The sequence below is a fragment of the Cryptotermes secundus genome, unplaced genomic scaffold (assembly GCF_002891405.2).
Source record: "Cryptotermes secundus unplaced genomic scaffold, Csec_1.0 scaffold160, whole genome shotgun sequence".
In the NCBI taxonomy this organism is placed as follows: Eukaryota; Metazoa; Arthropoda; class Insecta; order Blattodea; family Kalotermitidae; genus Cryptotermes; species Cryptotermes secundus.
The window spans coordinates 1359528-1387173 of NW_019745080.1; the positions used below are offsets into that span (position 1 = coordinate 1359528).

The following is a 27646-nucleotide window of genomic DNA, read 5'->3' on the forward strand; positions in this document are numbered from 1 at the left end:
TGTAGGAAGCTGCAGGAAGCAGGATGCGCAGGAAGTGCGATTTGTATGACGTTTGCAACGAAGGACATGGCTCGTGTAGGTGGGCTAGATTTGCCGTAGTCGCTAAGTGAAAGTTTAGGACTGAGAAGTTACGATGACAGGAGTGTATAATTTCCATAACTGCATGTCACTAAACAAGATGGTTTGTATCTCATTAAAGTAAACACTGTATATTTGTGTATAACACACATGAAGACCGTTGTCAAATTAACGTTAGGTGAGATGAATTGTCACTTGGGCAAAGAATTTTAAATTGCTGCGTTCTTTAGTAGGTGATTGTATAACCAAGACTAATTTTTCCAGGTATTGCATGACGTGGATATACATTAAATAACGTTTAGAAGAGTTTTTAGTATCCATGCATTTCTGTGATACAGCGTCAGGATGACAGTGATCGTATCGGCAAAACAGTGGAAAGACGCGTTTAAAAGACTAACTCTTTTGCTTGTGGTGCTGGTTGTACTGTTTTCATCGTTTGCTCAAGCTGAAAAGGAACCAGTTGAAGCTGATGGTGCAAAATCAGACAATCCGCCTTCGGTGGTGAGTTACAACGGAGAATTTTTATAACCATTTATAATAATAATAGGGATAGCGCACAATGTGCAAGTTTTTTATAATCATTTATGGGCAGCATCATTTTTCCCTCTTAGATTTAACATTATTTCATCTTCTTCCCCTCATTTTCTTAGATTTCTTAGCATGATGTCTCTGGAGTGGCATGAAGAATTCTGCCAAATTTTATTCAAATGTAAGAAATTTTTATTATTAACTATGCTGCATTATTCCACCATATTCATTTTAAGTTTACTGTCAATATTAGACATACTACCCAAGTAATAAGATCACGGACAATTTCATTTTAGTGAAAATCTCATAAAAATGTTGTTGAACTGTGACTGAAATGTAACACTGTTGTAATCACTGTTTCAGTTGTATGGCAAACTTTTACTTGTCCCCCCCCGGTGATGACTTTTATCTTCATAGTTCTTGGGTGCAAGGCCTCATATGTGTAGAGTTTTTAATATTTTAATGTTTTGTCTTGGCTCTCAGACGGTTTGTGCTGTGCTTGGCTTGTATACCCTATCTTGGTGTTGGTACAAGTGTCTGAATCTAGAGACTAGCTCTATTGATTGGGCCTAACTGAGTAGATTTTCCGTGAAGATGGAGACAGAATCCAGTCTCTGAAACGTTGTTTTTTTAAATATTAACAGGATGATGGATAATGTCCAGAAACATAATATTTGTACTAATGTACCATCATCACAAACGTTTAGATTTTATTTACTGATTCATAATATTTAATAAAATGATGTTTCTCATGCTTTGCAGACATCTCTAGGAAAGAGGAATTTTATCTTCTGGGATATAATGCTGTATTGTCCATTGAAAATCAGCTGATATTTCAGAGGAACCTGTCAGCTCCATCTTCAGGGTCAAAGAGTATGCTGAGCAAGAAACCAACATAAAGCAAGTGCTTGCTACTGCCTTCATGCTGGGTTCTTGCTTGGCTTATCCTTCGATCCTGAAGATGGAGCTGATGTGTTTGTCCAAAATGTTAGCTGATTTATAACAGACTACACAGTGTTATATCCTGGAAGATAGACCTCTTCATAACCTCCACTTTGAGAACCACAAATGCTACATAGCTCTGAGAAAGTTCACAAGTTCCCAGTTTGTTTCACTCTCTGTTTCTCATTTGGTGGAGTACAGTATGCTGAACAACATGATGTGATCATTACTTCTTCCTCTTGTTCAGGGGGTCCCAATTTCGAATCTTGGTCTGGAGACTGGGTGCTCTGACTGAGGTTTTGCATGGTTTTCCTGTCTCTTAAGTCAATTCCTCCAAATCCTTTTCAATTCATTATTTACTGATCATCCTTCCATTTGATGCTGTGTAGTTAGGTACCGACAATGTCATTAAATTAATCATAAATAAAAATGAAAGTACGTTACTATTAATGCACCTCTGGTATATGTCCAGTGGGAGTCAGGATAGCGACGGGCTACAAGATGGATTGCTCGGTTTTGAATCCTGGCAGGGGTAAGATTTTCCTCATCTCCACAAAGTCCACACTGGCTCTGGGGCCTGTCCAGCCTTCTATCCAGTGAGTATTGGGTGCAGTTTCCATGGTGGTAAAGTGGCTGGGACTTGAAGCTGACCACTCACCCCCATCTACTTCCAAGGTTATGAATGGTGGAGCTATACCTCCACCTCCCACATATGTCTTCATGGCATAGTGCTTAATTAAATAAGCAACTTTACCTTTATCTATTTATCTGTGGCTCTAGAGCCCTTATGGGCGCATTTTCAGTTTCTTAATCTACACACAGTCGGTAGGACTCCTTGGATGGGGGATCAGCGAGTTGCAATGCCGGTGCCTGTGCACAGAACAACATAGACCCAGAATAAACGCACACAGACAGTCATGCCTCAAGTGGGATTCGAACCCATGACTCCAGGGGGAAGATGGATCATGTCTTAGGCTACGTGGCCACTGTGATTGGCAAGGGGCAACTTTACCTTTACCATATGTGTCCAGTAGTTGTGACCAGGCAACATGTTATCACATTCTTGGTCGTTAAGTTTATTGCTTCATCTCAGACCCTCAACTTGGCTGGTTATGGTAAGGAACTTAGTTAGTTAGTTAGTTAGTTAGTTATAATTAGGATATTCGATACCTGTACAGTTGGTTACACTGTGTTATTGTCAGGTATCGCTGGTCTATTTTCTTTAAAGTTTGTTGTATGTTGCCATCTGGAATGACTAATGTCTGTCTACAGCAATATTTAATCATTAATATTTCTTACTTCACAGAGAGGTCATCTTGCAGAAACTGCCGACATAAACAGTGGAAACAAAAATGAGCAGAAAAGTAACCTTGGCTTTATTCATGCATTTATTGCATCTGTATCAGTTATCATTGTGTCCGAATTGGGAGATAAAACTTTCTTCATTGCCGCCATAATGGCAATGCGACATCCCCGCCTCACCGTGTTTGTTGGAGCAATTACTGCCTTGGGACTCATGACTATTCTGTCAGGTAAGAATTATGAATGATGTAACTTTCATTGTCCAGATTTAAATCTCCCACTACTGTGGCTGTGTCAAATAGATTTGAATTTAGCAGTAATGGGATTCGTGTTGTAATAAAGTGTGAAGTTAGACCTGCTGGGGCCTGCCAAACCAGTGTGTGTGCCGACACAATTCTGTGACCCACAGGCAGTGAAGGTTAAGGAGCAAATAACCGTTCATATTCGTTTGCAGTCAGATGTATCTGCTTCAACTTCAGATACTGTATTTATATACATATTCATCATCCCTACTTTGTGATCACATCTTGTTTCAATGGCAGAAAATTATTAATTTGTTTTTAGCTATGAAAGTTAAGGCAAATTTTGATTTACATAATAACGTTATGTTTGAATTGTTATTCTTTTTCAAGTAGAAACCCCCGAAGAGAGGAGACCATTTTAAGAGCCTAGGCATAGATGTGAAGATAATATTAAAATGGATCCTAAACTTGTACCTACTCAAGAAGGACTCTGCTCCATGTGGTTGGTTAGATGTTTTTCGAGTTCATGGAATTGATGTTTCTGTATTATATTTTGCCCCAAAATGACAAGAAGAACAAATGCAAGAGTTACCAGCAACGCTTTACAGTCAGGACCTGTGTGTTTTGGTGAAAGAAACGAAAGTGTAATTGGGATTAAGGTTTCACCCAATGAATGCTTTTGTTCTGTTTGAGAATACAGACATATCTTGAATTCTGGGGCCCTTCAAAAATGGAAATTTCTGGTAATTGAATAATATTTATTTATGGAATTATGGAACAGTAGGGGCACACGGTAGCTTAGTTGGTTGAGGCATTGTGCTACAAGAAGGTCACGGGTTCAAGTCCTGATGAGATCATTGGATTTATTTAATTGACCTAATCCTTCTTGTTCTATGGCCTTGGGTTCTACTCAGCCTCTAACAGAAATGAGTACCAGGAATGTTCTTGGAATATTCTTGGGGGCAAAGGGCGGCCGGTGCATAGGGCTGACAAAATGTGGAAGCCTCGACGTCTCACAACCCTATGGGCCTCCATGGCCTGTTACAGGGATACCTTTACTTTTTATTGATTATGGAACAGTGAGATTGCTGTTTCTTACAGATTGTTAAATTCAGAACTTGTCAAATTAGCATTCATAGTGTCTTCTTTTTTGTAGGTTATTTGATGATACTGTCAGTATATTGTACTTTAGATGGTAGGATGATTGATAAATTGGAAAGGATTTGGAAGGAAGTGGTCATGGCTTAATTAAGGTACTATCCTGGTATTTTCTTGGTGGCCCTGATGAAAACCATGAAAAACTTTGTCAGTATAGCCAGTGTCCTGGCCAGGTACCTTCCAAATGCAAGCATAGAAGATTACCTCTAGACCAACCTGTCCGGTGATATTCACAGTATCCTAATGTGGTCATACCAATTAATTTAAATGCAGTTTGAAGCCTACTTGCTTTCTTTAAGGAAAAAACTTAGGTATCTGAGGTCACTCTGTTTGTATGTCTCCCCTGTTCACCAGTTAACCAATTTTTCACAGAGCTTGGTATGAATGTTGTCAAACTTTTTAATTTCCTGCAGTGACTAATAATGTGGAAGATGTACAAATTTGTTAAGTGGGCCTGACACTTCTTCATCTTCTTCATGAGGCTCGACAGCTTCATTTCTTGAACGCTTTGGCCAACTCAACAATTTCCTTCCAACTACTTCTGTCCTGTCTGTGAGTTATCCAGTTGTAAATTCCTAAATCCTTTAGGTCTTCCCTTACATCATCTTTCCATCTAATAATGCCTGACACTAGTGTCACTAAATTTATGGGCTTGAAGTGATGTATGGTAATAGATCTTTGAAAAATATGCAACTATTGTTCATGTAATTTCTTTAAAGAATGTAAAATAATGAAGCAGCCATGCATATTGTGACATGTTGCGTCAGCGCTCCATTCCCCCCCCCTCCACGGTGACGTAACACGCAACGCAGCTATGACATGGGTAACAGCCAACAGCGGTACCGATTGCGTAACAGGTGGGCGCTGCGACTATATAAGTGAACCACACTGTCTACGAAGGGAGTTGAAATGTGGCTGTCGTCGAGTTCAGGTGTTGTTGTCAGTTAAAGTGTATCAGCGGCTGAAGACAGTTCTCCAGTCAGCAGTGAACGAGTAAAAGTGTGATAATCAGTGACAGTTTGTGAAAACTGAGAATTAATCGGGAGTGTGTAACACAGTGACACTTATATAGCTCCCGTACTGTGAAAACGTGTAGACTACTGACAATAGAGTGATTTGATTTGTGAATAGGGTTATAAATTGTGAAACCCCGCAACATTGTCATAATTAATTGTAGCTGTTACTTGTAGGTTGTTGAATAAACCAATTAACAATCTCTACGGCGTCTTCAGTAACAAAACACGTTACAATATTGTCGCGTATCGGCTGTATATCGCGACAAATAAATTCTCGATGTATTCGATGTAGCGAGTTTTATTTCACATTCGCTCATACAATCACCCAAATTACAATCTGACGATTACTGCTACCTGCAGTATCACAATTAGTACACTCCAAATGCCACAATACAACTGACTGGTTGCTGGCTAACTCGACGATAGGTCCAGGACTCGCTGACTGACTCAGTACAACTCAGTACAACTCTTAGTACAACTCACTAGTCCAACTCAGTACAACTCTGCACAACTCGGTGGTAACGCACTAGAACTGACTGTGAATAGCCTTCGCTGCTCCCTATGTAGCCTCGATCGGACAATACGGGAAAACGGCCACGTAATAGGCACCCTCTTTGCCTGGCGCTGTGTTGCTATGTAACGCTAGCGGAGGTCACCGCTGTTACTATCGTAACGTCGCCGCTGTTGACTCGCGTTGCCTAGCGACCGCGATATCCCTCGGTGACGTCACCGCGGAGGGGAGTGGCGGGGCGGGAACTCGCCTATTACCGTAAGAACGCGAGCGTTACGTTACCGCTGGGGAGGTAGGGGTCAACATGTCACAATATATTTACTTTGGCTATCAGTTTGTTTGTGATAACTAATGAATTTTCAGAGCTAGGCATGTGAAATTTTGTTTCAATAGATCATAAACATACCTACATACAATGTCTGAAATATTGGTTATAAGCCAGTAATTATAAACATGATGGTTATGTAGAAAGTGGAGGTTATATTCAATGGAGACAGAATCTATGCTTAAAAATGTAATTTTCACAAAAATAAAATAGAATAAAATGGAGTAATAATAGTAACTTCTGTAGGACTACAATTACATGTGTGCAATAGGATAATTGCATTTATGAGTTTGCTTAGAATTTCATGTTACTTTATGTTTTAGTTTTCATATGTATTAGGGGCATTTAATTTTATTTCATTACACTCCTTACATGCCATTAACATTACTTCAGGATCATTTCTCCTAAGCATAAGGTTGTATTGTTGTGGTTCAAATAATCCTAAATTAATCAGGATTTTTATGACTGTGTTTGCTGTTTATGAATTTGCATGTGGGATATTGTGGAACTGTTATTTCTGTTTTATTTTACTCTTTCCAGTTGTTTTTGGCTGGGCAGCAACCATAATTCCACGTGCCTACACATATTATATTTCCACTGCGCTTTTCGCCATTTTTGGACTAAAGATGTTAAAAGAAGGTTATTACATGTCCGCAAATGAAGCACAGGAGGAGTTTGAAGAGGTGCAATCGGATTTGCGGAAAAGAGAGGATGAGGTATCAGTTGCTTTTCTGTGACAGCTAATGGAGTATGTGAATATTAGTCTTAAAATTGAGATACAATGTAATATTTTCTTTATTTACAGTATGAGAAGGAAGCGTCGGCATCCTTAGTTCAAGACCCAGAGTCTGGAGTTATTAGAAAATCTGTAAAACCTGCAAAGACTATATTATCATTAATATCTAGAATTTTTATTCAGGCCTTCACACTTACATTTTTAGCTGAGTGGGGTGATCGTTCTCAGTTGACCACAATGATTCTTGCAACTAGAGAGGTAAGTTGTTATTAATTGTGACAGAATTATAACTTCTCCTTCATCTTTAAGGGACTGGGCTGTCTGGTCTCTTCAGACTTATATTTGCAGTTTAATTGTAGTTTATTTAACCACAATGTCAGTAACTCAAGCTACATATTGTTGCATGATTGGATGGTAATGAATAATGAATTGGGAACGTTGTGGAAGGAAGCAATAATGGCTGTCAAGATACTTGGTGTTCTGATCAGAATTTGAAATTGGCAACTCCTGAATACAAGTTCGAATTATTATTACTTGAGTCAGCTTGCTTACTCATAATAATTGAGAATTAATTATTAAACTGTTAACTATTTAATCATTTGGTAGGAACTGTAGGATGAGATTTCAATCTAGAGTTGTCTAGGACAGCAAGGCAGATATGTGCATATACAAGGTGGTTCAAATATGACCGGGACTGATTTTTTTTTTTAAACCAAAATTGCCAAACACTTACTTGCACATGTCAGTCTTCAACGTATTCCCCTCTGGAGTCAACACATTTTTTCCAATGTTCTGGAAGCATCCTGATGCCCTTTTCAAAAAAGTTTTGTGGTTGGCGGCATATCCACTCCCTAACATTCTGGATGACGGTGTCGTCCATAAACCGCATGCCTTGCAAGTCTGATTTGAGCCTTCCGAACAGGTAGAAATCACTTGGTGCCAAGTCGGGACTGTACGGTGGATGTGTCAGAAGGTTCCATTTCAATTTCCGGAGGGTTTCCATTGTTGTTTTGGCCGTATGGGGCGTGCATTGTCTTGAATGACAGAAATCTGAGAAATCGGCATTTCCACCTCTCTTCCGCTTGGATCGGATCTTTTCCTTCATGTCTGTTGCCAGGAGGTCTGAGTAATAAGCTGCATTGACTGTTCTGGCATCTGTCAGAAAGTCTACATGGATAACCCCCTGCCAGTCCCAGAAGAACGTTGCCATCACTTTTCCTGCCGTACGGCTCCTCCATGCTCTCTTGGGTTTGGGAGGACTGGTATGCTGCCACTCGTGTGATGATTGCTATGACTCGGGAATGAAATATTGCACCCACATTTCATCGGCGGTCACTATAGACTTCAAAAATGTATCACCTTCGTCTTCAAACTGCTGTAGGAGACCACTGACAACTTGCATGTGCACCATTTTGTTCACGTCCGTCAAAGTGTGTGGTACCCACCGTGCATTCACCTTGCGATAGTGCAGGTGGTATTTCATGATGTCTTCTACACTACCAACACTGATGGACAGCATTTCTCAAAGTTCCTTGATAGTGATGCGCCTATTCTCACAATTAAGTGCGTCTGCATGATCAGTGTTTGGCTTGGTGACGGATGTTCACGGCCGACGATCATGCGGTTCATTCTCCACGACCTCTCTGCCCTCTCTGAAGCACTTACACCGCTCAGACACACAGGTCCGTGAGAGACACTCTTCCCCATACTGTTGTTGGAATCTGGTGAATTTCAGTGGACAGGACGTTTTCTTCAAGGAGGAATTTGATCACAATGCGTTGTTCCACGCTCCACGGTACCTTCTGTTCACTCATCATTCTAGCAACTTCTAGACAGGACTGAACAGGTTCTAACCCTAACAGGAGGGAGGGTGGAGGTTGTGGCTTCACTCTCTCAAGGTCGCACAGCTGCTGCACAGTGCAGCTTGATTACAAAAGATCAGTCCCGGTCATATTTGAACCACCTAGTACATTCGTGCCCAGAACAAGAATCAGACATGCATTCCAATGTTTCAACAGTCTGCCACAAAACAGACCTTAAATACTGGGGTTGGTTACATGTTTTAAGGCTTCAAATTAAAATATGCTGTTCTTATTTGGATTATTATTATTATTATTATTATTATTATTATTATTATTATTATTATTATTTTGGAGGGGGTGGGTTTCCCCATGCACTGCAACTGTGAAACTTCTACCTGAGTTTCTCTTCTGGCTCCTAGAATTTTGAAAACTCTGTAGACCCATGATCTAGACACTGTTTTTAAAGTCATGGTAATAATCTCAGATTTCTTTCTTCTGTACCAAGCATTAGGCCCAAGGGCGTGTTGCAGTTCTTTAAGTTTGGTCTTGCCGTCATTTTCTGGGTTGTCCACAGCTTCATATTTCCTGAAGTCTTATAGTCCACCATTTGTCTGGGAATTCTTTTTTCAGTCACATGTATGTAGTTTTTCCAGTTTTGTCTGTATTTATTGACAATGTAATTCAGTCTTTCCACGCGTAATTTATTCCTAATATCATCTTTCTTGATTTTATTTCATTTTGTTATTCAAATCACTGATTTAAAGAATCACATCTAGGCAGCATGTAATTACTTTTGTTCCTGTGCATCATGACCCATATAATCCACCTCTTACTTCCATAGTTTTATACAACTTCATCTGGGTGTCCATTTTATTTTTCAAGTTTCTTCTATAGTGCCAGACAGTTAAATCTTTTAATTTTGTGTTTTATATATTTTTTTACAAATGTGAGTTGTAACATCCCAGAAAATTTAACTTATTTACTTGTTCCTCCTCACTAACTGACACCTTGATGTGTTGAGGAGGTCTGTGAATCCCAGTGACCCTGAGAGTGATGCTGGCGGGAATGTAAGCTCCTGTTAGAGCAACCCATGGTGGTAAGGTCAAAGGATAGGCATCAGATGAAGAGTGTTCCCTGGCCTTCCTGGTTGGGGGTTGTATGGTAGGATGGGAACCTTGCGCCATAAGAATCTTATTCATAAGCTCAAAGGAAGTATAGCTGGATAAATGTGCATAATATAGATTGGAAACAGAACAAGGATAAATGATTTTGAATATCTTTGATGTTATGCCCCCCCCCTTTTTTTTTGTATCTGTACAAACCACACATTGTCACTAGATACTGGTGCAGCATTTGGGTTTTGTCCATCTGTTACTGTAATCTTTTGTTTTTTCCTGGTACACTTTGTATCTGTGGAAACAGATGTAAAATCCAGGTTATGTGATATAATGTTTCAGGTTATATCTCTGTTTTAGGATGTGATAGGTGTCACAGTTGGAGGAATTCTTGGTCATGCCCTTTGTACAGGGCTTGCAGTTGTGGGAGGGCGATTTATCGCTCAGAAGATATCTGTCCGAACAGGTGAGTGGGCATATTGTCTGAACTGCCAAATGTTGTATGCTATCTCACTGAGTTAGTTTTTTTTTAATGTAAATAAATTAATATGTACATTAGGCCTACTTTGAGGTGTATCAATATTTGTAGAATATGCAAAAGTTACTATTTTTTAATCTTAATTTCTATGTTGTAAATTGAAATTTAATTCTTATGTATCAATAGGCAACCCAAGTAGGTTAAAATTTTGTAGCCTTATAAAATTTTCTCTGGTATCTTGTTAATTCCTCTCTCTTAGGTCCAGATCTTATTGTTCTCAAACACCTAATTGTATTCTCAGTATCTGTGTTTAAGGTTAAATGTGTTTTCTCTGGTTCTTTTTCAGTGACCTTGATTGGTGGTGTAGTGTTCCTGTTGTTTGCTATTACGGCATTATTCTTTGATCCGAATGAAAAATAAGAAGTACTTGTCATAACAGCTGTCACTTAACGGAGCTTAATGCTGATCTGAGCAGTATTGTTTGAAGTTTGCTCAATGACTGCCTTGATAGTCTCAAGTGATTGTAATGGACTTTGCCCTGATGTGAACAGTTGGTGCATGTAAGTCTGAGTTTCATCTGCTTAATGATGGCTGAAATTTGAAGGTATTAAGCTATTATATTTTAAAATTTAGACTGAAGTAATATGTTATGATTGTGATATGTTCAGTTATGTTCGTGTCATGATAAATAGGTTGGTATGAACATGTGTAGTTTTGCTGTAGCTTGCCCATATTGTGTGTCCCTTACAAGTGGGGAGTGTCATGCACATTTACATTTTAATATCATGCTTTTAAAGAAATGTAATATTATTTTCATGTGTTTTCCAGGAGTCGAAGTGAGTTTCAGAGGTCATGTCATTTTGTTTTATAAAAATAAATGTGCCAAAGTATTATTAATATTTGTTTTTGTTAAAATTCTCGGAAGCTTACATTGCCTACTTCACATCGTATTAAATCTGAATTAGTGTTTACTTTTGTACCTTTTTGGGGAATGTATCTTAGGGATGGAAGTCAATTTTTGCACTCATGTTTTTCGAACCTGATACACCTGTAATGTGAGATAAAGGATTTATGTCAACACAGTCCTTCAGAAGATTCACACCTTGAACAGCGTCACAAGTTCTGAATTGTGATTGACTAATTCCATCTCTTTCAGAGATTAACAGTTGCTTGGCAACTTGGAATTTTCTCTTTTATGGAATTTTAAGGTTCATTACTTTGTTCCCAAGTGCACACTCTTTATTATAATTTAAGTTCAGTTTAGCATATGTGACCGTGTGTAATTATACAGCCGTGTTCATACACCTGAAGATGACCTCTTAAGCTTGAAACATTTAGTGATAATGTGTAATAAAAACATGATGTGTAGTCGGTAAATTCACTCTACTATTGAGCAAGCAAGTAAACACAAAGAAAACTAAGTATATGTTGCTGTTTCATCACCAAAATGCAGGGCAAAATCATGACATAAATATAGGAAACACATGTTTTGAAACTGTGGCACAGTTCAGATATTTGGGAATGACGATAACTAATCAAAACCTGATTCAGGAGGAAATTAAGAGGAGATTGAACTCAGGTAATGCTTGCTACCATTCAGTCCAGAACCTTTTGTCTTCTCGTCTGCTGTCCAAAAACAAACGTTAGAATATACAAAGCTATAATTTTGCCTGTGTTTCTGTATGGGTGTGAAACTTGGTCTCTGACATTAAGGGAGGAACATAGACTGAGGGTGTTTGAGAACAGTGTGTTGAGGAGAATATTTGGACCGAAGAGGGATGAAGTGACAGGAGGTTGGAGAAAACTTCATAATGAGGAACTTCATAACTTGTACTCTTCTCCAAGTAAAGTTAGAATGATCAAGTCAAGGTTTGCAGAGCATGTAGCACGAATAGGGGGGAAAATGAATGCATATAGGATATTGGTGGGAAAGCTAGAAGGAAAGAGACCACTGGGAAGACGAAGGCATAAGTGGGTGAATAATATTAAAATGGATCTCAGAGAGATAGGATGGGATGATATGGATTGAATTGATGTGGCTCAGGATAGGGACCAGTGAAGGGCTCTTGTGACCATGGTAATGAACCTTCAGGTTCCAGAAACTGCTGAGAAATTCTTGAGTAGCTGCACAAATGGCAGCTCCTCAAGAAGGGCTCAGCTCCAAGAGTAAGTAAGTTAGCATAGTTGGTATAGTGACTGGCTATGGGCTGGACAACTGAGGGGTCGAAGTTTGAATCCCAGCATTGTAAAGAATTTTCTCTTCTCCACGTCATCCAGACTCACTCTGGAGTCCACCAAACCTCCTATCCAATGGGTACTGGGGTTTTTTTTTTCCCGGAAGTAAAGCAGTCCGGGCATGAAGCTGACCACCCATCTCCAGCTAGTGCCGAGATCAAGAAAATGTGGATCTTTACATCCACTTCCCCATACACCTTCATGGTTTATCACTTAATTAGTTAAGCACAGGGACAGAGAACCAAGCAGGACTGCCTATATATTTATTTTTCTACATAGATAGCAGTGCTGCAGTGTTATGGAAGGGATGTTGTCTTGAAAACATGTCTGTGTATTGAAAATTCATAATGTGAACTGCACTTTTCAGTAGACTCCCTTGTTACAAGTTAATGTGAATTCATATGGAAATTTTTCTGGCCCACAGTTATGCTAGAAACACACTTTTTTACCTGTCAGAAACATTAGCAGATGCACAGTTTTAATAATTTCCACTTTTCAGGCTTCTTAAGTAAGGGTAACACATTGCTCAGTCTGAAATAAAATTGGAATAGTAACCACACCACCACTCATTTTCCTCCATCACTGACCAGCGCATAGGCTAGGCACTTATTCTGTTGCATCACTGTCACGTGTAGGTGTGTGTGTGTGATAAGAGTATAGTTTTGGCTGGATTTGTTATTGTTTTGCATTTTATATTTCAAAATTGTCATATTTATCCAGGATTTCTGTAAGCGCAAATTTATGATTTGTATCATGAATTTTATTGCCAAATTTTATAATTGTGTAACCCAAAGATTCGCATTGTGAGGATGTGCAGTAATTTATGTCAGAAATCTTAGATTCAGTCATGAGAATTACAGCTACAACAGAATTAATTATTGGAAAATTTGATAATTATGCATGTTTACTGTGTGATGAAATGTGATTTATTTCGTAACCCTGTCCATACAAACAAAAATAAACTCTGTGGCCTGTAGCCCACAAGTGAACTATACTGACTGAGCGACCGCCTCTTGTCAGCGAAGTTAGTGCCAACTTCAGCAGGCAGAGGGTGTTTGTGTGTGACAATGTAGATGGAGCTGGTGATTAAGCGTTAATGTTCTGGGCTCCCATGCCAGAAGTCTGGGGTTTGAGACCAGCCAAATGGAGTATTAATTTTTCCTCATACTGTCTTCATTTGTCATCTCTGAAAAAGTAACAACTTTAAGAGCATGGATAATGCGAGGCCTTTGCTGCTGTTCAGAATTAATTTTATGCTGCAAGTCTGATATTTTGGTTAATGCCTTTATCTTGTCATCAGAATTGAAAAGAGTCCTGCCTCCTGTCATCAGGTCTAAGTAAAATTTTGTCCTATGGATACTCCTATCTTAGAAACAGATTTCTTCACCTTTGTTAGTGACCAGAGAGACCAGAAGATCATAACTGGATTTTCAGGAAAGAAACATTTAGAGCCATCAGTAAAAGTTTAAACACTGACAGAAATTTGAAATAACATGAAGGTATTCAGGTTGTTGGCAGTTTGTAGCTAAACTTATTTCTCTTCATGGTTAATGATACCATTTTATAGTGGGCTGGCTTTTCAATGCTTTGGAACCCTAATCTTTTGCCTCAAACAGCAAAAATTAAGACCATATCAGTTTTCTTTTCTGTTCTTACTATGAGAAGGTACAAACTTTCTTATTCCAGATAAATATAAGTAAATTGTTAATAAATATTTATTTGTGGTTGAAATGATTTAATGTCAGAGTGTAATGTAGTGAAGAAAGTGATATTAAATCCATCAGATTTTCCTTTGCATCCTTGTTTGCATATATGATTTATGATGTTATTTTATATTAACATCTTTGTCTTTCTCATTTCATGGTGTTGCTAATCAAAACTGACTGAACCCCTCATACTCATTCTATCATTTCCAAAGTCCTCCTTGGTCTTGCTCTCATTTCGGTTTATATTGTAGCATCAATTTGATATTATTTTATCGGCCATTCTGTCCTGAGTATTTAATTTTTTCTTTTGTGTAGGAGCTAAAACTTCTATTTCGAAGTAATACATGCAGTTCATTCATAGAAACATTTGTTTATATGTCATGATTATTAATTGCATGTGGCCTAGAACAGTTTCTGAAAGAAGTAACCCTGTAGTCAAACCAATGCGATACCAATGTAAGCTTCTTGTATACTTCAAGTGACTGGAGATAAGTTACAATTTACCATTTTGAATTGGTTTTTTTTTTTGAATTGTTTCATTTTGGTCCGTTACACTATCAATCACAAAGTTAATAGAAAGTCCGTCGAGTGTAACAATTTGTAGGTCACTTTTTTTATTATTATTTCTGCCGTACATGTTTCGGTTTAACACAACCATCATCAGAGGCACTTGCTATAATTATGGAAACACTGTCGCTGTTTTTTGATGTTCACAATTATGTTTGTCGTTTGGACGCTGCTACGATATGTTGACGTGTAAAAGCACAAAATATGCTAAGATAGTTGAGTACACTCTCAAGTTCTCACTTTTCATCCGAACCTATTTTTAAGTTAAAACGCTAAAATGTTAAAATATTTGATATAAAATGCTGAACTCCTCCTTATTAATTCATCCCGAAGATGGGAGACGTCAGACTTTGTACAATTTACCCTTTTGATGCCTGAAATTGATCTTTATAAGTTCAGTTCATACATGACTGAAAGCAGCACAATCTCCATCACAAAGATCAGTCTATCAATACTGCTTAAGGAAAATAATTGCTCATTTCTAAGGGGTTTTGAGAGTGGTATATGACATTCAGATTATTGAGTTTTTGGACTTTGTGTATCATCTCATATTCAAAATGAACATGGTATTTTGAAAAATGTTACCATCCTCAGATGAAAGGGTGGGGTTAGAAAGAGCTAATGTCAGACCCTTTTTAAAGGACCCAACTGAGTAGGTGCTCCCTACTATTTTACCGAAGGATGGAAACACATCCAGTTTCCAAAAAGTATTCTTTTAGAATATGCAATGATGAACAAATTCCATAAACTCTGTAGTGCTGAAATAATCATGGTTTATTCTGAAATCACATGACACTCATAATAATTATACTCTGTGGGCAAAGTGTATAGTTTTTTAAGGTTTAAGTAGGTGATACTGTACATATAGCAAAGACTGATTTTGAATGTTAACAAACACATTTTGTTTTTTGCATGCGTATGTTATTAGTGTGTTACATGCTCAGTCTTTAATAAGCCAGGAATGAGAAAAGTATAAAGCACAAAAGGAAGTCCTCAGAATTTGTAAATTCATGAACAGTTTCCTGATGTATATATATTTATTAGCAATCAGAATTAAATACATTCTTTAAGCTAATTTGCTAATTTAAACACCGTCCTCGTGTGCTTATTGTATCATGATGTGGGCTCCTCCAATGAGAGATCCTCTTCAACCATCAAGTGGATCTGCTGGCCATAATTTCTTTAACCTTCTTCATTGTTGTTCCAGTAGGAGCTGCAGTAATGTATTGCTATGGTGTCCTAGTTTATCATGATGTTTTATGCTTTTTTCTTGGATGACTTCTTTGATGAATGATACATTGAGNATGTAGGGTCTGATTAGTCACGTACCAAGGTGCATTTGTGACCATTCACAGTATTTTGGACTGCCTTTGTTGCATTATGGCTATGTTCAATTTACTGGCGCATCCCCATAGTTTGATTCCATAGGTCCAAATAGGCTTTATGATTGTCTTGTAAAGAAGTACTTTACTATCTAACGATCTGCTAGATTTACTTCCAGTGATCCAATGTAGGTCTATTTGTTTTCTTTTTTTGGCTATATGCTGCTTCCAATTAAGCCTGGAATCCAGGTGGAGTCCAAGATACTTTACTGTTGATGATTGTGGAATTACAGTATTATTTATGTGTATGGCTGGGCACTGCTCTTTTCTCGTTGTGAAGGTGACCTGTATAGATTTGGTTTCATTAATGTGGATTGACCACTTTTTTAACTAAGTTTGTAATTGGTCTAGATGACTTTGTAGTCTTTGCGAGGCAGTTACTGGATCATCATGGCTGGCAAGAATGACCGTGTCATCAGCAGATGTCCCTGTTGTAGCGTAAGTAGTCATTGGGTGATCTGTTGTGAATAGCACATATAATATCGGGCCTAAAACGCTCCCTTGTGGGACTCCAGATTGGATGGTGAAGTTGCTGGATACCTCCTCGTTAACTCGTGTTCAGAATTTTCAGTCAGACAGATATGACTTGAGTATTCTAAAGTATTTTATAGGGAGCACCTTTTTGATCTTGAATAGGAGTCCATCATGCCAAACCTTATCAAAGGTTTGGCTTACATCTATAAATATTGACGTGCAGTATTGTTTGTCTTCTAATGCTTGATTTATTTTATGGATGATTCTATATGTTTGTTGTATTGTGGAGTGATACTTCCTAAATTCGAATTGATGTGGAGGCATCCATTCATCTGGCTTTAGGTCCATATTTAGTCTCCGAAGTATGAGCTTCTCAAATAGTTTGTTTATTATGGACAGTAAGCTTATTGGACGATACGAAGATAATTCTTTTGGGTCTTTTCCAGGTTTTCGTATCAAGATAATTTCTGCTGTTTTCAATTGTTTCAGTCAAATACTAAGTCTTAGCACAGCATTACAGATGTATGTTAGCATGACCAATCCCTTTTTTTGGCAACTCTTTCATCATTTTGTCATTCATGATTTTGTCAGTACCAGGTGCTTTTTTGATGTTTAAGAAGCTAATTTCTTCTTTGATCTCTTTTGGGCTGAATAGTTTTATTGTCTTAATATTTGGCAGTAATGTGGTAATATCGTCCTCTATCTCTTGATCAGGATGACTGCCGTTAGGTGTAAAGACTTTCGATAAGTATGCCGCGAAGAGTTCTGCTTTTTCTTTATCGCTACAAGCCCATCATTCTGGATGACCTTCTATCTGGATTTTTAAATGCAATACAAGAACTATAGGTTTTTTGGATGACTTCACTGGCGTCCAAATGGAGTTGTCATAGCGATTGAGGTTTCTGAGGTAATTGTGTGGTGTCAGCTCTCTGGACTTCTTGATTTCCGCTCATAACTTATTGGTGGCCCTGTTATATGCAGTTCTGTCTGATGGGGCATGACTCAGTTGCCATGTCTTCCTAGCCGTTCTTTTATCTGCTATAAGTTTTTTGATTTCAGTGGGGATATTTATCTTACATTTATACTTCTTGTTTGTGTAGTTGAAATTGGAGTGGCGTGTAGAGCTGCTTCTTTAAGAATGTTAATGAAGTTAGTCAGGGCTATGTCTAGTTCTTCAGGGCCTTTAAGACTGATGTTTAAGTTAATGGCTTCTTCTATTTTTATTCGATAATCAGTCCAGTTGGTTCTTCTGTTATGAAGCCTGGGAGTGGTTTTTTATTGACTACTTCAGTACTGATAGTAGCTGTTACGGATGTGTGGTCCAATGAAAGGTCATAACTAGGGATTATATCCATATAGGATGTAGAGATGCCACTTGTAATATAAAAATCTAATAGATCTGGGATTTTATCTGGGTCACTAGCCAATAGGTAGGGGTTCCGGTTGACAGGAATGAGTACTGTTGGTTTTGTATTATTTTCGACAGCTCTCTACCATTGGTTGTGGTCAAGCAAGATCCCCATAGTGTGTTTTTTGTAGTTGTGATCACCCCCTGCGATGAACTTATTTTCCAGTGTTCGGAAGAATTCAAGTTATCTTCTTTGGTATTATGCCTAGGTGGGCAGTACACCGCAGCTACTGTTCACATGCCTTCATTTTTACCTTAATTGCTGTAGCTTGTAGGAAGTTTTTTTTTCTTCAAATTTTGGTAATTCATAATGGCTTATGTTATTTTTAATAAATATTCCAGTGTCTGCATGTGCAATGTTATCCGGATGATTGGCAAAGTATGCGTTATAATGGGATATCCTGAAGTATGTTCTGTCAGTAAAGTGGGTTTCGCTTACCAACAGTATGTCTATTGCATTGTGATCTAGAAATGTTTTAATTTCATCTTTATGCTGTAGTAGACTGTTAGCATTCCAAAGGGCTATTTTTAGAAACTAGCCACTGTGGGATTTAATTAGTAGAGTTGATAACATGTTTAATATCATAGTATTCTGCTGGATAAGCTGATTGAACATGTTCTTCAATTCTTCAAGAAATCTGTGTAAGGTTATGGGTGAGGTGTCTTCTTCTTGTTGGCTGTTATATGTAATTCCTCATGTTACATCTGTGTAACTAGCGTTTCTGTATGCATTGTTTGTTGTTGGTTTAGGTATTTCGGGTGTCACTAGGGAATTTGGATTGTGCATGTTTACTGTAGGGTTTTGTTGAACATTTTGTCTGTTGTTTGCGTTATCTGTTTTGATGAGGCTGTGATAGAACTCACATCCTTTGTAGTTTGCCTGAATGCGAGCAATCGCATAGGGCGCATTTAGCAGGAGTGGTGTTTGGTTTTTACAACTTGCGGTACTATGTGGGCCTCCACACTTTACGCAAACAAAGGGTCTATTGCAGTATGTCTTGGTATGTCTGTACTGCTGACATCTAAAGCATTGTGTTAGTCCTTTATTCCTTCATGGTGGTTCTATTACAACTGTTCTGTTTTGTATCATATTAATATTATAAATATCTTTAGTATTACTTGCTGGTTCCAAGTCAACAAAAAATATGTTCAGTGGTTGCTTTGTAACTCTGTGTCTGCCATTAATGACATTCCTGACTTTATGTCCCATCTTTGTTAACTGATTTTCGATTTCTTTTGTATTTACTGAGTAGTGTAAATATTTTATGACCACCCTGTATGCTCTCTCCTCCTTAAGTTGATATGTATGGTGTACTATATTATTCCCTTTTAGGAATGCTACCAGTTTCCGGTATGTTTCGGATGTAGTACAATTAATTTTTATGGTATTGTTTGCCATGCTTTCAGTAGAATATTGCTCTTGTTCAATAATTTCTGTCAATTTATTTACCATTTTGTTATAGTTTATTACCCCATATATAAATATTGGTGGGGGTTTTGGAGTTTTGTTTTCTGGATTGGCCTGGTTAGCGCTTTCTTCAATTGGCAGTGGATTAAATTTATTGCTTATTGTTATATCTGTATTTGCGATATATGTTTGCCTTGTATTGATTTTTGGTCTTTTGTTGTTTATCACTTGTTGCCATTCATTTACATTTACTGTACCCATGTCTGATTCATCTTCACTAGCTGACATCATCCTGTATGTATATGGCTACTGTTTATATTATTGTTGTGGTTGCTGCTGAAAGCTTGTTGAAGGAATCGATTGTACATTTTGCGGAGCACAATAATTGTTGCTTGTCATTACAGGCTGACTCATTTTGTTGGCAGATTTAAATTTAGGAAGTGATCCGTTGCCTACCGGCAACACACTTGTCACTTATCACACGTTTTTTTTTTGGGTCACTTATCTTCGCGGCGCTTTTGACTGTTGGAGCACTCGAACATGTCTGTACGCTACGAAACTCAAGTAGATACTCATATAAATATATGTGTATACATTTAAACAGTTTGGTTTCCTATGCGGATTTTCCACATTCATTTATGTTTTTTTTAGTTAGCAGGGATGTTCAAGAGTCTGTTGTTGTTTTGGTTAAATTATAGGATCATGTTTATGAACATTGCTGTCATAGAGGTGGCCCTGACATAAATTATAATTTTGTAATATTTCAAAATAATTGGATGTTAGCAACATTTTTATATGAGATTATTCTAATATATCGTCATGTGATGGGTATGTCACGCAACGAATAACTTCACGTGGGTCTCAGATTTAGTGAATCTTTATTGGGCACTCACAATTATTATCACTTGCAGTATTGCCTGACTTCTGGCCCAATACTTCAATGCGATGTGTCAACTACTCTTGGCCGCGGCTGGATCCCAACTGTCTTCAGTGGCGGCTATCCCAAGGCTGTCTCTTCCCTCGGGTCTAACTAGCTCTGCTTATATAGGCGTTATGCGGACCAGATACCAGACATCATTCCTCATGGTTCCGTTACTACTATTTCAACAGTCCACTGTTACGCAGTGAGTCTTCGGTTGTTCATCTCCAGGGAGATTCGATCGTCGTTATAGCGTTGTCTACCCAACTGCTCACTGTTATTGCGTTACCATGGAAGTACCTACTCCAAACACATTACATTGCTCCCTTCTAAAGGTTGTTCATCCCAGAACAGCCTAAAGGTTCTTCCTTTCTTTCAGGTGTTCACCTTCTTAGTGGTACCTCAGCCCTACTTTGGTCTGATGTTCGGTTCTTCCATCCACCCCCTTTCTCCCAGAGTGCTCGCCCCGAGCACTTCCGTGGTCCAGCGGTTGTTGATTCTGTTGTCTCACATTCATTCGCCACTTTTATTCTTTCCTCATTCAGCCTTGCTGGGGAGGCTGGTGCTTCTGTGTTACCACTTCCTCCCATACGGGCCGTTTCCCTTTTTTCGTTTTGGAGGGGGTCGACCCCTCCACAGTGTCCAATTTTTGACATTTGTATTTGTTGTGATTCCGCGCAGCACGTCTCCTTGTGCACTTGCACATGCCTTGAATTGCTTCCTCAGCTGCCTTATTGTCCTCCTGCGTTCAGGTTTTTCTTGTGTCCTTTTCGACACATCCTTACATGGACTTGTGCATGACTCCAACTGATCTCCCTGAGATCTGAGTCTCTTGTGCTGTGCTACATTTGCACAGCGGGTCATCTTCTTGTCGGCCATGACCAGTCACCCCCTCAGGAATCCACCAGCTCCCTGAGTAAGGTTCTTTTTCACGATGTCTCTCTTGCGTCATGCCTCTGTTGCACGATAGACATCCTCTTGTCTATTGGTGTTTTCCGTGCCACTTTCTCATGGTGTGTTGTCCCTCTGCGGGCGACGGCCAGTTTCTTCTGGGGTTCACAATTTTCCCATGTTGAATGTTTCGGTTTCTGGTGGCGGCGCTCTGCGGCCAGTTTTTGGTCCCTACGCCTTTTCTTCTTCGGTTCTCTGACCGGCACTACTTTGGCGTCTACTTTGGGGACCTCTTCTTTCTGTGCCGCCTCAGGTTTCCTGTCCAGTGAGGTTGGCTTTCTCATCTTGACGTGCCTCCATCTCTTGGCAGGCCAACATCTCATCGTGGTTGTCGTTCACCCTTTTGTGTCTCATGGCGGCCATCTCTTCTTGCCATGCTTTCATGTTGGCCTGTCTGTCAGCCTCCAGTTTGGCCAGCAACTCTTTGTGGCCGGTCTGTGCCTTGGCCTGGTTACTTCTCACTTCTTCTTGCATGGCCAGCAGGATTTCCACCATTTGTTGTGATTCCATTTCTCGTGTTATTGGTGGTTTTCGTGTTTCAAGTTCGATCTTGTTGGTCATGTATGCAAGTCCAGTCTTTTAAAATCGATCCAATTAATCCGAACTGATCCCACTTATGACACCAGTTGTCACGTGTTGGGTATGTCACGCGACAAATAACTTCATGTGGGTCTCGGATTTAGTGAATCTTTAATGGACACACACACTTACACACCTTACAATTATTATCACTTGCAGTACCACCTGACTTCTGGCCCAATACTTCAATGTGATGTCTCAACTATCCTTGGCTGTGGCTGGATCCCGACTGTCTTCAGTGGCGGCTATCCCCAGACTGTCTCTTCCCTCAGGTCTAACTAACTCTGCTTATATAGGCGTTATGCGGATCTGATACCAGACATCATTCCTCATGGTTCCGTTACTCCTATTTCGACAATCCCCTGTTACGCAATGAGTCTTCGTTTGTCCATCTCTGGGGAGATTCGTTTGTCGTTATGGCGTTGTCTACCCAACGGCTCACTGTTATTGCATTACCATGGAAGTACCTGTTCCAAACATGTTACAGTATCTTATTCATGGGTGTATTTTCACACATTCAGGTGTTATTGTCATATTTGTGTTTGTTAATTATGTCATTTCACGACAACATTGGACATCAGATTAATTAGCAGAACTGCATATTTTAATTATACTATAGCCGTTTTCAGGCAGTTGTCCATGATTTTGCGGACTGTGTGAAGTTTTGTATATGTTCACTGTTTGTTACTGCTGGGTATTTATGTCTGAAACACGAGTGTTGTTGTTGCTGGTTACTAGTTTTGTATGTTTGTGCATTCAATATTTTACTCATAAAATGTAATTGACAATGGAAATGAGAGTGTACCAATTTGCATAATAGGACACAAGCAGGCTGATTCTATCTACTTAGTTCAGCATACTTTGTTTTAACAGGAGCTGGCATAATGTAGTTAGTATAGGGACTGGCTATGGGCTGGACGACCAAGGGGTTGGAGTTCGAGTCCCGGTAGGATGAAGAATTTTCTCTTCACCACGTCATCCAGCCTGGCTCTGGGGCCCACCCAGCCTCATATCCAATGGGTATGGGAGGGGCTCTTCCCCCTGGGGTTAAAGCAGCAGGGGCTTGAAGATGACCACTCACCACCAACTAGTGTCGAGGTCAAGAAAATGTGATTCTATAAGTCCACTTCCCCGTATGCCTTCATGGCGTAGAGCTTAATTAGTTAAGTACAGGGATAACTTTACTGGTTTTATCATACTTTGTTTTAACTCTTTTGACTGGAATGTCCTCCCGTAGATGTACCTGCTAGGAACACTAAGCCTGTTATGGAGTAAATGTGATTTCACAGAAAAACTCGCAACACCCTCGGGTGACAGCCAAACAGCCACAGAGATGAGTAATGTGAAAGCCTCTTCTTTCCAATATTGTATTGCAGCATCCTGTTGCATTAATGTATCACTTAAACACACTCATTTGCTTCTTAAATGCAACTTTGTTTACAATTATTCCTTCACTTAAAAATAAAATTAAATTTAATATTAAAAATTGCTACGTGGTTTGGTCCTACTCACCCATCTTCAGACAGCTGTCCAACTTTGTTAAAATTGCTACACTTTATTTTCAATGTAAATAAGATTAATTATATCCTAAGTTAAAATATTTCAAAGTGTTTGTTGTAGTAATGATTTTATTATTATTATTATTATTATTATTATTATTATTATTATTATTAATTTTCACAAATTCTGATAGTTACTGTATTTACTTATGTGTGTTATATTTTGTAGTTCGTATGGATATTGGTGTGGCAATATCTTATATTTATCTGAAATATACAAAATATATTAATAGATGTTATTTGTTGCGTTTTGTGTCCCTTTGTTATTTTCTTTTTATACTTATGAGCCCCATTGGTATGTATTTCTATGCTTTTGGTCTAGTTGAGTGTCACTTGTCGTTGTAGGCATTCTGTGTGTCTGATCTTTCTGGGGTGTGTGTGCTGCTATCTGTTGTAAAGTGAAGGAACGCGTCAGTTGATATGGGGATGTGCTGATGGATGGACAGCTGTGGTTCAATTTGTGCCAGAGGCAATCGATTTGTCTCTTCTCCACAGTGTCCAGACGGGCTCTGGGGTCAACTCAGCCTCCTGTGCTATAGATACTGGGGCTGTTCCCCTTGGGAATAAAGTAGCTGTGCTGTGATGCTGACCACTCACCTCCATTTGGTGCTGAAGTGAAGAATGATGGAGCAATACCTCAACATCCCCATGTCTTCATGTTGTGGTGCTTAATTAATTAAGCACAGGTACAACTTTAACGTTTTTAGGTTATAATAATTTAGTCTTAACATGTATTGATCATTCCCCTGGGATTTTCTGCTGTTTGGGAGTGTCAACCTCGTTCAACTGTGGAGCTTTCACGAAGTTCTGAAAAGTAATTTCCACCTATTGATATAAAATACATGAAACCTGAAGGTGACACATGATAGCTGAGTCATGTTCTGCTAATTAATGTGACAGCCAGCATAATGTTGAAATAACATAGTAATTAATAAGCAATTTCAACAAGTGTAGGAGTAATATGCTGTGTTATGAGTAACTTTAAAAATAACTTCTGTACACTAAAAGTGACAGGCTGCTGCGATACAGAAATATTGTAGCGTGTTGTGTGTATCACACTACAAATAAGTTTACACCATGGTGTTTGATATAGCGGATTTATTCCACTTGCTCACCTTACACACTTTACAATCATTAGCTCTTGCAGTGTTACTGCTTACAATATCTCGGCAATACTGGACTGTCTTCTTCGGCGGTTTATAACAGACTGCTTCTTCTATGGGGGCTAATACCAAACTATCTTCTTTGGAGGTTGGATCCAGACTAACTGTTCGAATGCATTCAACCCCGTTTTATAACCTTGGCCGCTGCTATGCAAATGAACCCTCTGTTATAACCGTGGAGACTATTGTTAGAACTACAATAGAGCGATTGTTGTTTCCTATGCAACGGTCTATTCTAGCGTTTCCATAGAAGTGACTCTTCTGGATTCCAGACACGTTACAATATTTTGAGATGAGAGGGGCATGTGGTAGAATGGTTGAGGCATTATGCTACAAGCTGGAAGGTTGCGGGTTCGATTCCCGAGGAGATCATTGGATATTTCAGTTAACCTGTTCCTATATCCATGGGGTCGACTCAGCCTCTGACAGAAACGAGTACCAGGAATCTTTCTGGGGGTAAAGGGTGGCTGACACATAAGTCTGACAGCCTCACTGCAGTCTGTGAGCCTAGTGTCTAGAAAATATGGGAGCCTTCACATCTCCCTACTCTGTATGGGCCTCCACAGGCTGTTACAGGGATATCTTTTTTTTTAACATTTACAGTTCATTAATAATTCATTCCATGAATTCATTTCATAAATTAATTAAATATTCGTCTGAAATATTGCTGTCCATCTCAGAATATTTGATGTTGCTACCCAGAAGACCACAATCCTATCAGTAACTATCATGAAGGCCTGAAAAGTTATGTAAGTAATGATCAAATTAAATTTCACATTTCATGGGTTTTACTTGAAATGATTTTAGTTCTTCAGCTTGTCAAGAGATTAATTTGCTGCTTTTGTGGAACCTGAAGGGTCAAAGAAGTCTGCCCATTGACCCTATTCTGGGCCTATTGAATGTATACTATGCCTTCATGCTCTGTGACTCTTTCAGATTCGTGTTAGTATTGTCCTTCCATCTATACTTAGATCTCTTAGGTAGTTTCTTGACCCTTGATATTTTCTTGCAAAAGTGTATACATTTTCTATTTGTCTTGTGTATACTACATATTGTGTCCATCTAAAACTCCTTGATTTAATCTCCTTAACAACAATAGATGAAGAGTACAAGTTATGAAGCTCCTCATGTAATGGTCACCATAATTCTTTTACGTCTCTCTCAGATTCAAATAATCTGAGTAATTTTTACCCAAACACCCTAGATCAGGCATGTCAAACTCAACTCGTACAGAGGGCCACCTCAGCCCTATAAATAATAGTCCAGGGCCGCACTTCAAAATAGAAATATACATTAGATTTTGATACAAGGAAATTTAATTCTATTTATTATTTGGAAATAATTTCAATATAATTACCTAAAGTCACATATCTTACAGTTTTAAAAAGCAAGAGAATGCCATTTTTGACAAGTATCAAACAGCTTTTCAATATGTAACAAGAGAGACTACACAAGAAATTATATTAGAAATAGCAAAACATTGAATTTCCTGCAGCCTGCTAATTTATGTCTGCATGAGACTTCTTGTCTTCTGGTCTGTTGGAAAATTGTCTTTACAAAATATCTCTACTAAAATTTTAATATTGATTTTAATATCAATTAGCTCTGAAAGTTGAGGGGCCGCATGTTTGACACGGCTGCCCTAGATCTTTGTGGAGCCTGATAGTGCAGTCAGCATTGCGGATGGCTATGGGCTGTGCAGCTGAGGTGTCAGAGTTCGAGTCCTGGTAAGGACAAGATTTTTCACCACTCCATATTGTCCAGACTGGATCTGGGGGCTCACCCAGCCTCTTATCCAATTGACACTGGGCACTCTTCCTTTGGGGGTAAAGCTGCTGGGCATGAGGCGAACACTCCTCCAACTAGTGCCAAGTTCAAGAACATGTGGATCTATACATCTGCTCCCTCATACATCTTCGTGGCATAATGTTTAATTAGTTAAGCACAAAGACAGCTTTACCTTGATTTTACACACTTGATCGATGTTCTAGAAAACTTAACATAAACAGTATTTCAGATGTTAACAAGAATGTTTTTCATGTCTCAAGAAGAAGGTGAACCTTGTAAGATGAACATTTTTAGAGGAATTTGATAAAATGTGTTTAATTTATAGAAAATAGAATTTATAAATATGCATTATTTCCCATGCTCATCCCAGTTTATTTCTATAATAGTTTCTGATGGTCTCTATGTCTAATTCTGATGTCATGACCACTCCTCCAAAAAAAAAAAAATTTGGAATTCTATCAATTACATTGTAAGTCCAATACCAAACTATTGGTTCAGAAATGTGTGTGTCAATCTTTTTAATTTACCATGAAATTGAGTGGCCATGTATAATAAGTTGTCTGATATTGTACTTTATATCTTCTTGAGCTCTGTACCTTTTTTTTTTTTAATACGTATCCATGTGAGAAATGAAACGTTTGTACCACAGTCAGTGATATTGAAGTCATAGCAATGAATAGATAATTTAGGGATGATTTCACGTGCTGGCCATCCTTTTGTAATGATCGCAGAGAATGGGCATGCATTTTATAAATGTGACATAGTTTGTCATTACTATTGTTAGAAGTATATTTTGACCTCTTTAAGTTTGTGGAATTTTAAATTATCAGAGTGGTGAGTATCCAGATTGTGGTCTTCTGTGATTTGAGGTTGTGTAGTTGGTAGATATGTACCCATGTTTCAGAGGAATCTGCTGCCTCCACCTTCAGAGTAGAGCCCTGGAGATGGATGCAACAGGTTCCCCCACAATGTTGGTACCTATCTACCGAACTACATCATATCCAAGAAGACTGTAATCTTTTGTTTAAGTTTGGTTTCCCTGTGTTATACAAGTGAACTAACAGATTAAGCCAGAGTTTTTCAAATTTCATGATACTGCTACCCGTTTAAGTAATAATATAAATTTATGTGCACCCCACATTATCTCTGCTGGTCAGTGCAGTTCTGTGCATTGTTGCAAGTCCCTGTCAGGCTGTATGGTGAAGGTAGGACCTAACTAGTTTTACAACCTCTCTGCACCTAGAGTAAGCTATAAAATCTTTTGTATAGTCATA

The 27646-nt window shown here is 38.7% G+C and overlaps 1 protein-coding gene across 5 annotated transcripts; it reads left to right on the forward strand.

Annotated features, from left to right (window-relative positions):
- Positions 1-31: 31 nt before the first annotated feature.
- LOC111874842 (transmembrane protein 165) lies at positions 32-26360 on the forward strand. Of its 5 annotated transcripts, XR_002844622.2 has the most exons (9): positions 32-256; positions 343-579; positions 2855-3080; positions 6643-6818; positions 6908-7096; positions 10116-10221; positions 10580-10793; positions 23917-24107; positions 26188-26360. XR_002844622.2 is itself a non-coding variant. In XM_023870677.2 (7 exons), exons 2-7 carry the CDS (start codon positions 424-426, stop codon positions 10651-10653), a joined length of 927 nt encoding a protein of 308 aa, XP_023726445.1. In that variant the 5' UTR covers positions 32-256; positions 343-423; the 3' UTR covers positions 10654-11667. The 5 variants fall into 5 exon arrangements, 2 of the variants coding, with proteins under 2 accessions (XP_023726445.1, XP_023726446.1); XR_002844623.2 differs by lacking the exon at positions 23917-24107; XR_002844621.2 differs by lacking the exon at positions 26188-26360 and having other exon boundaries at positions 23917-24759.
- The last annotated feature ends 1286 nt before the right edge of the window (positions 26361-27646 follow it).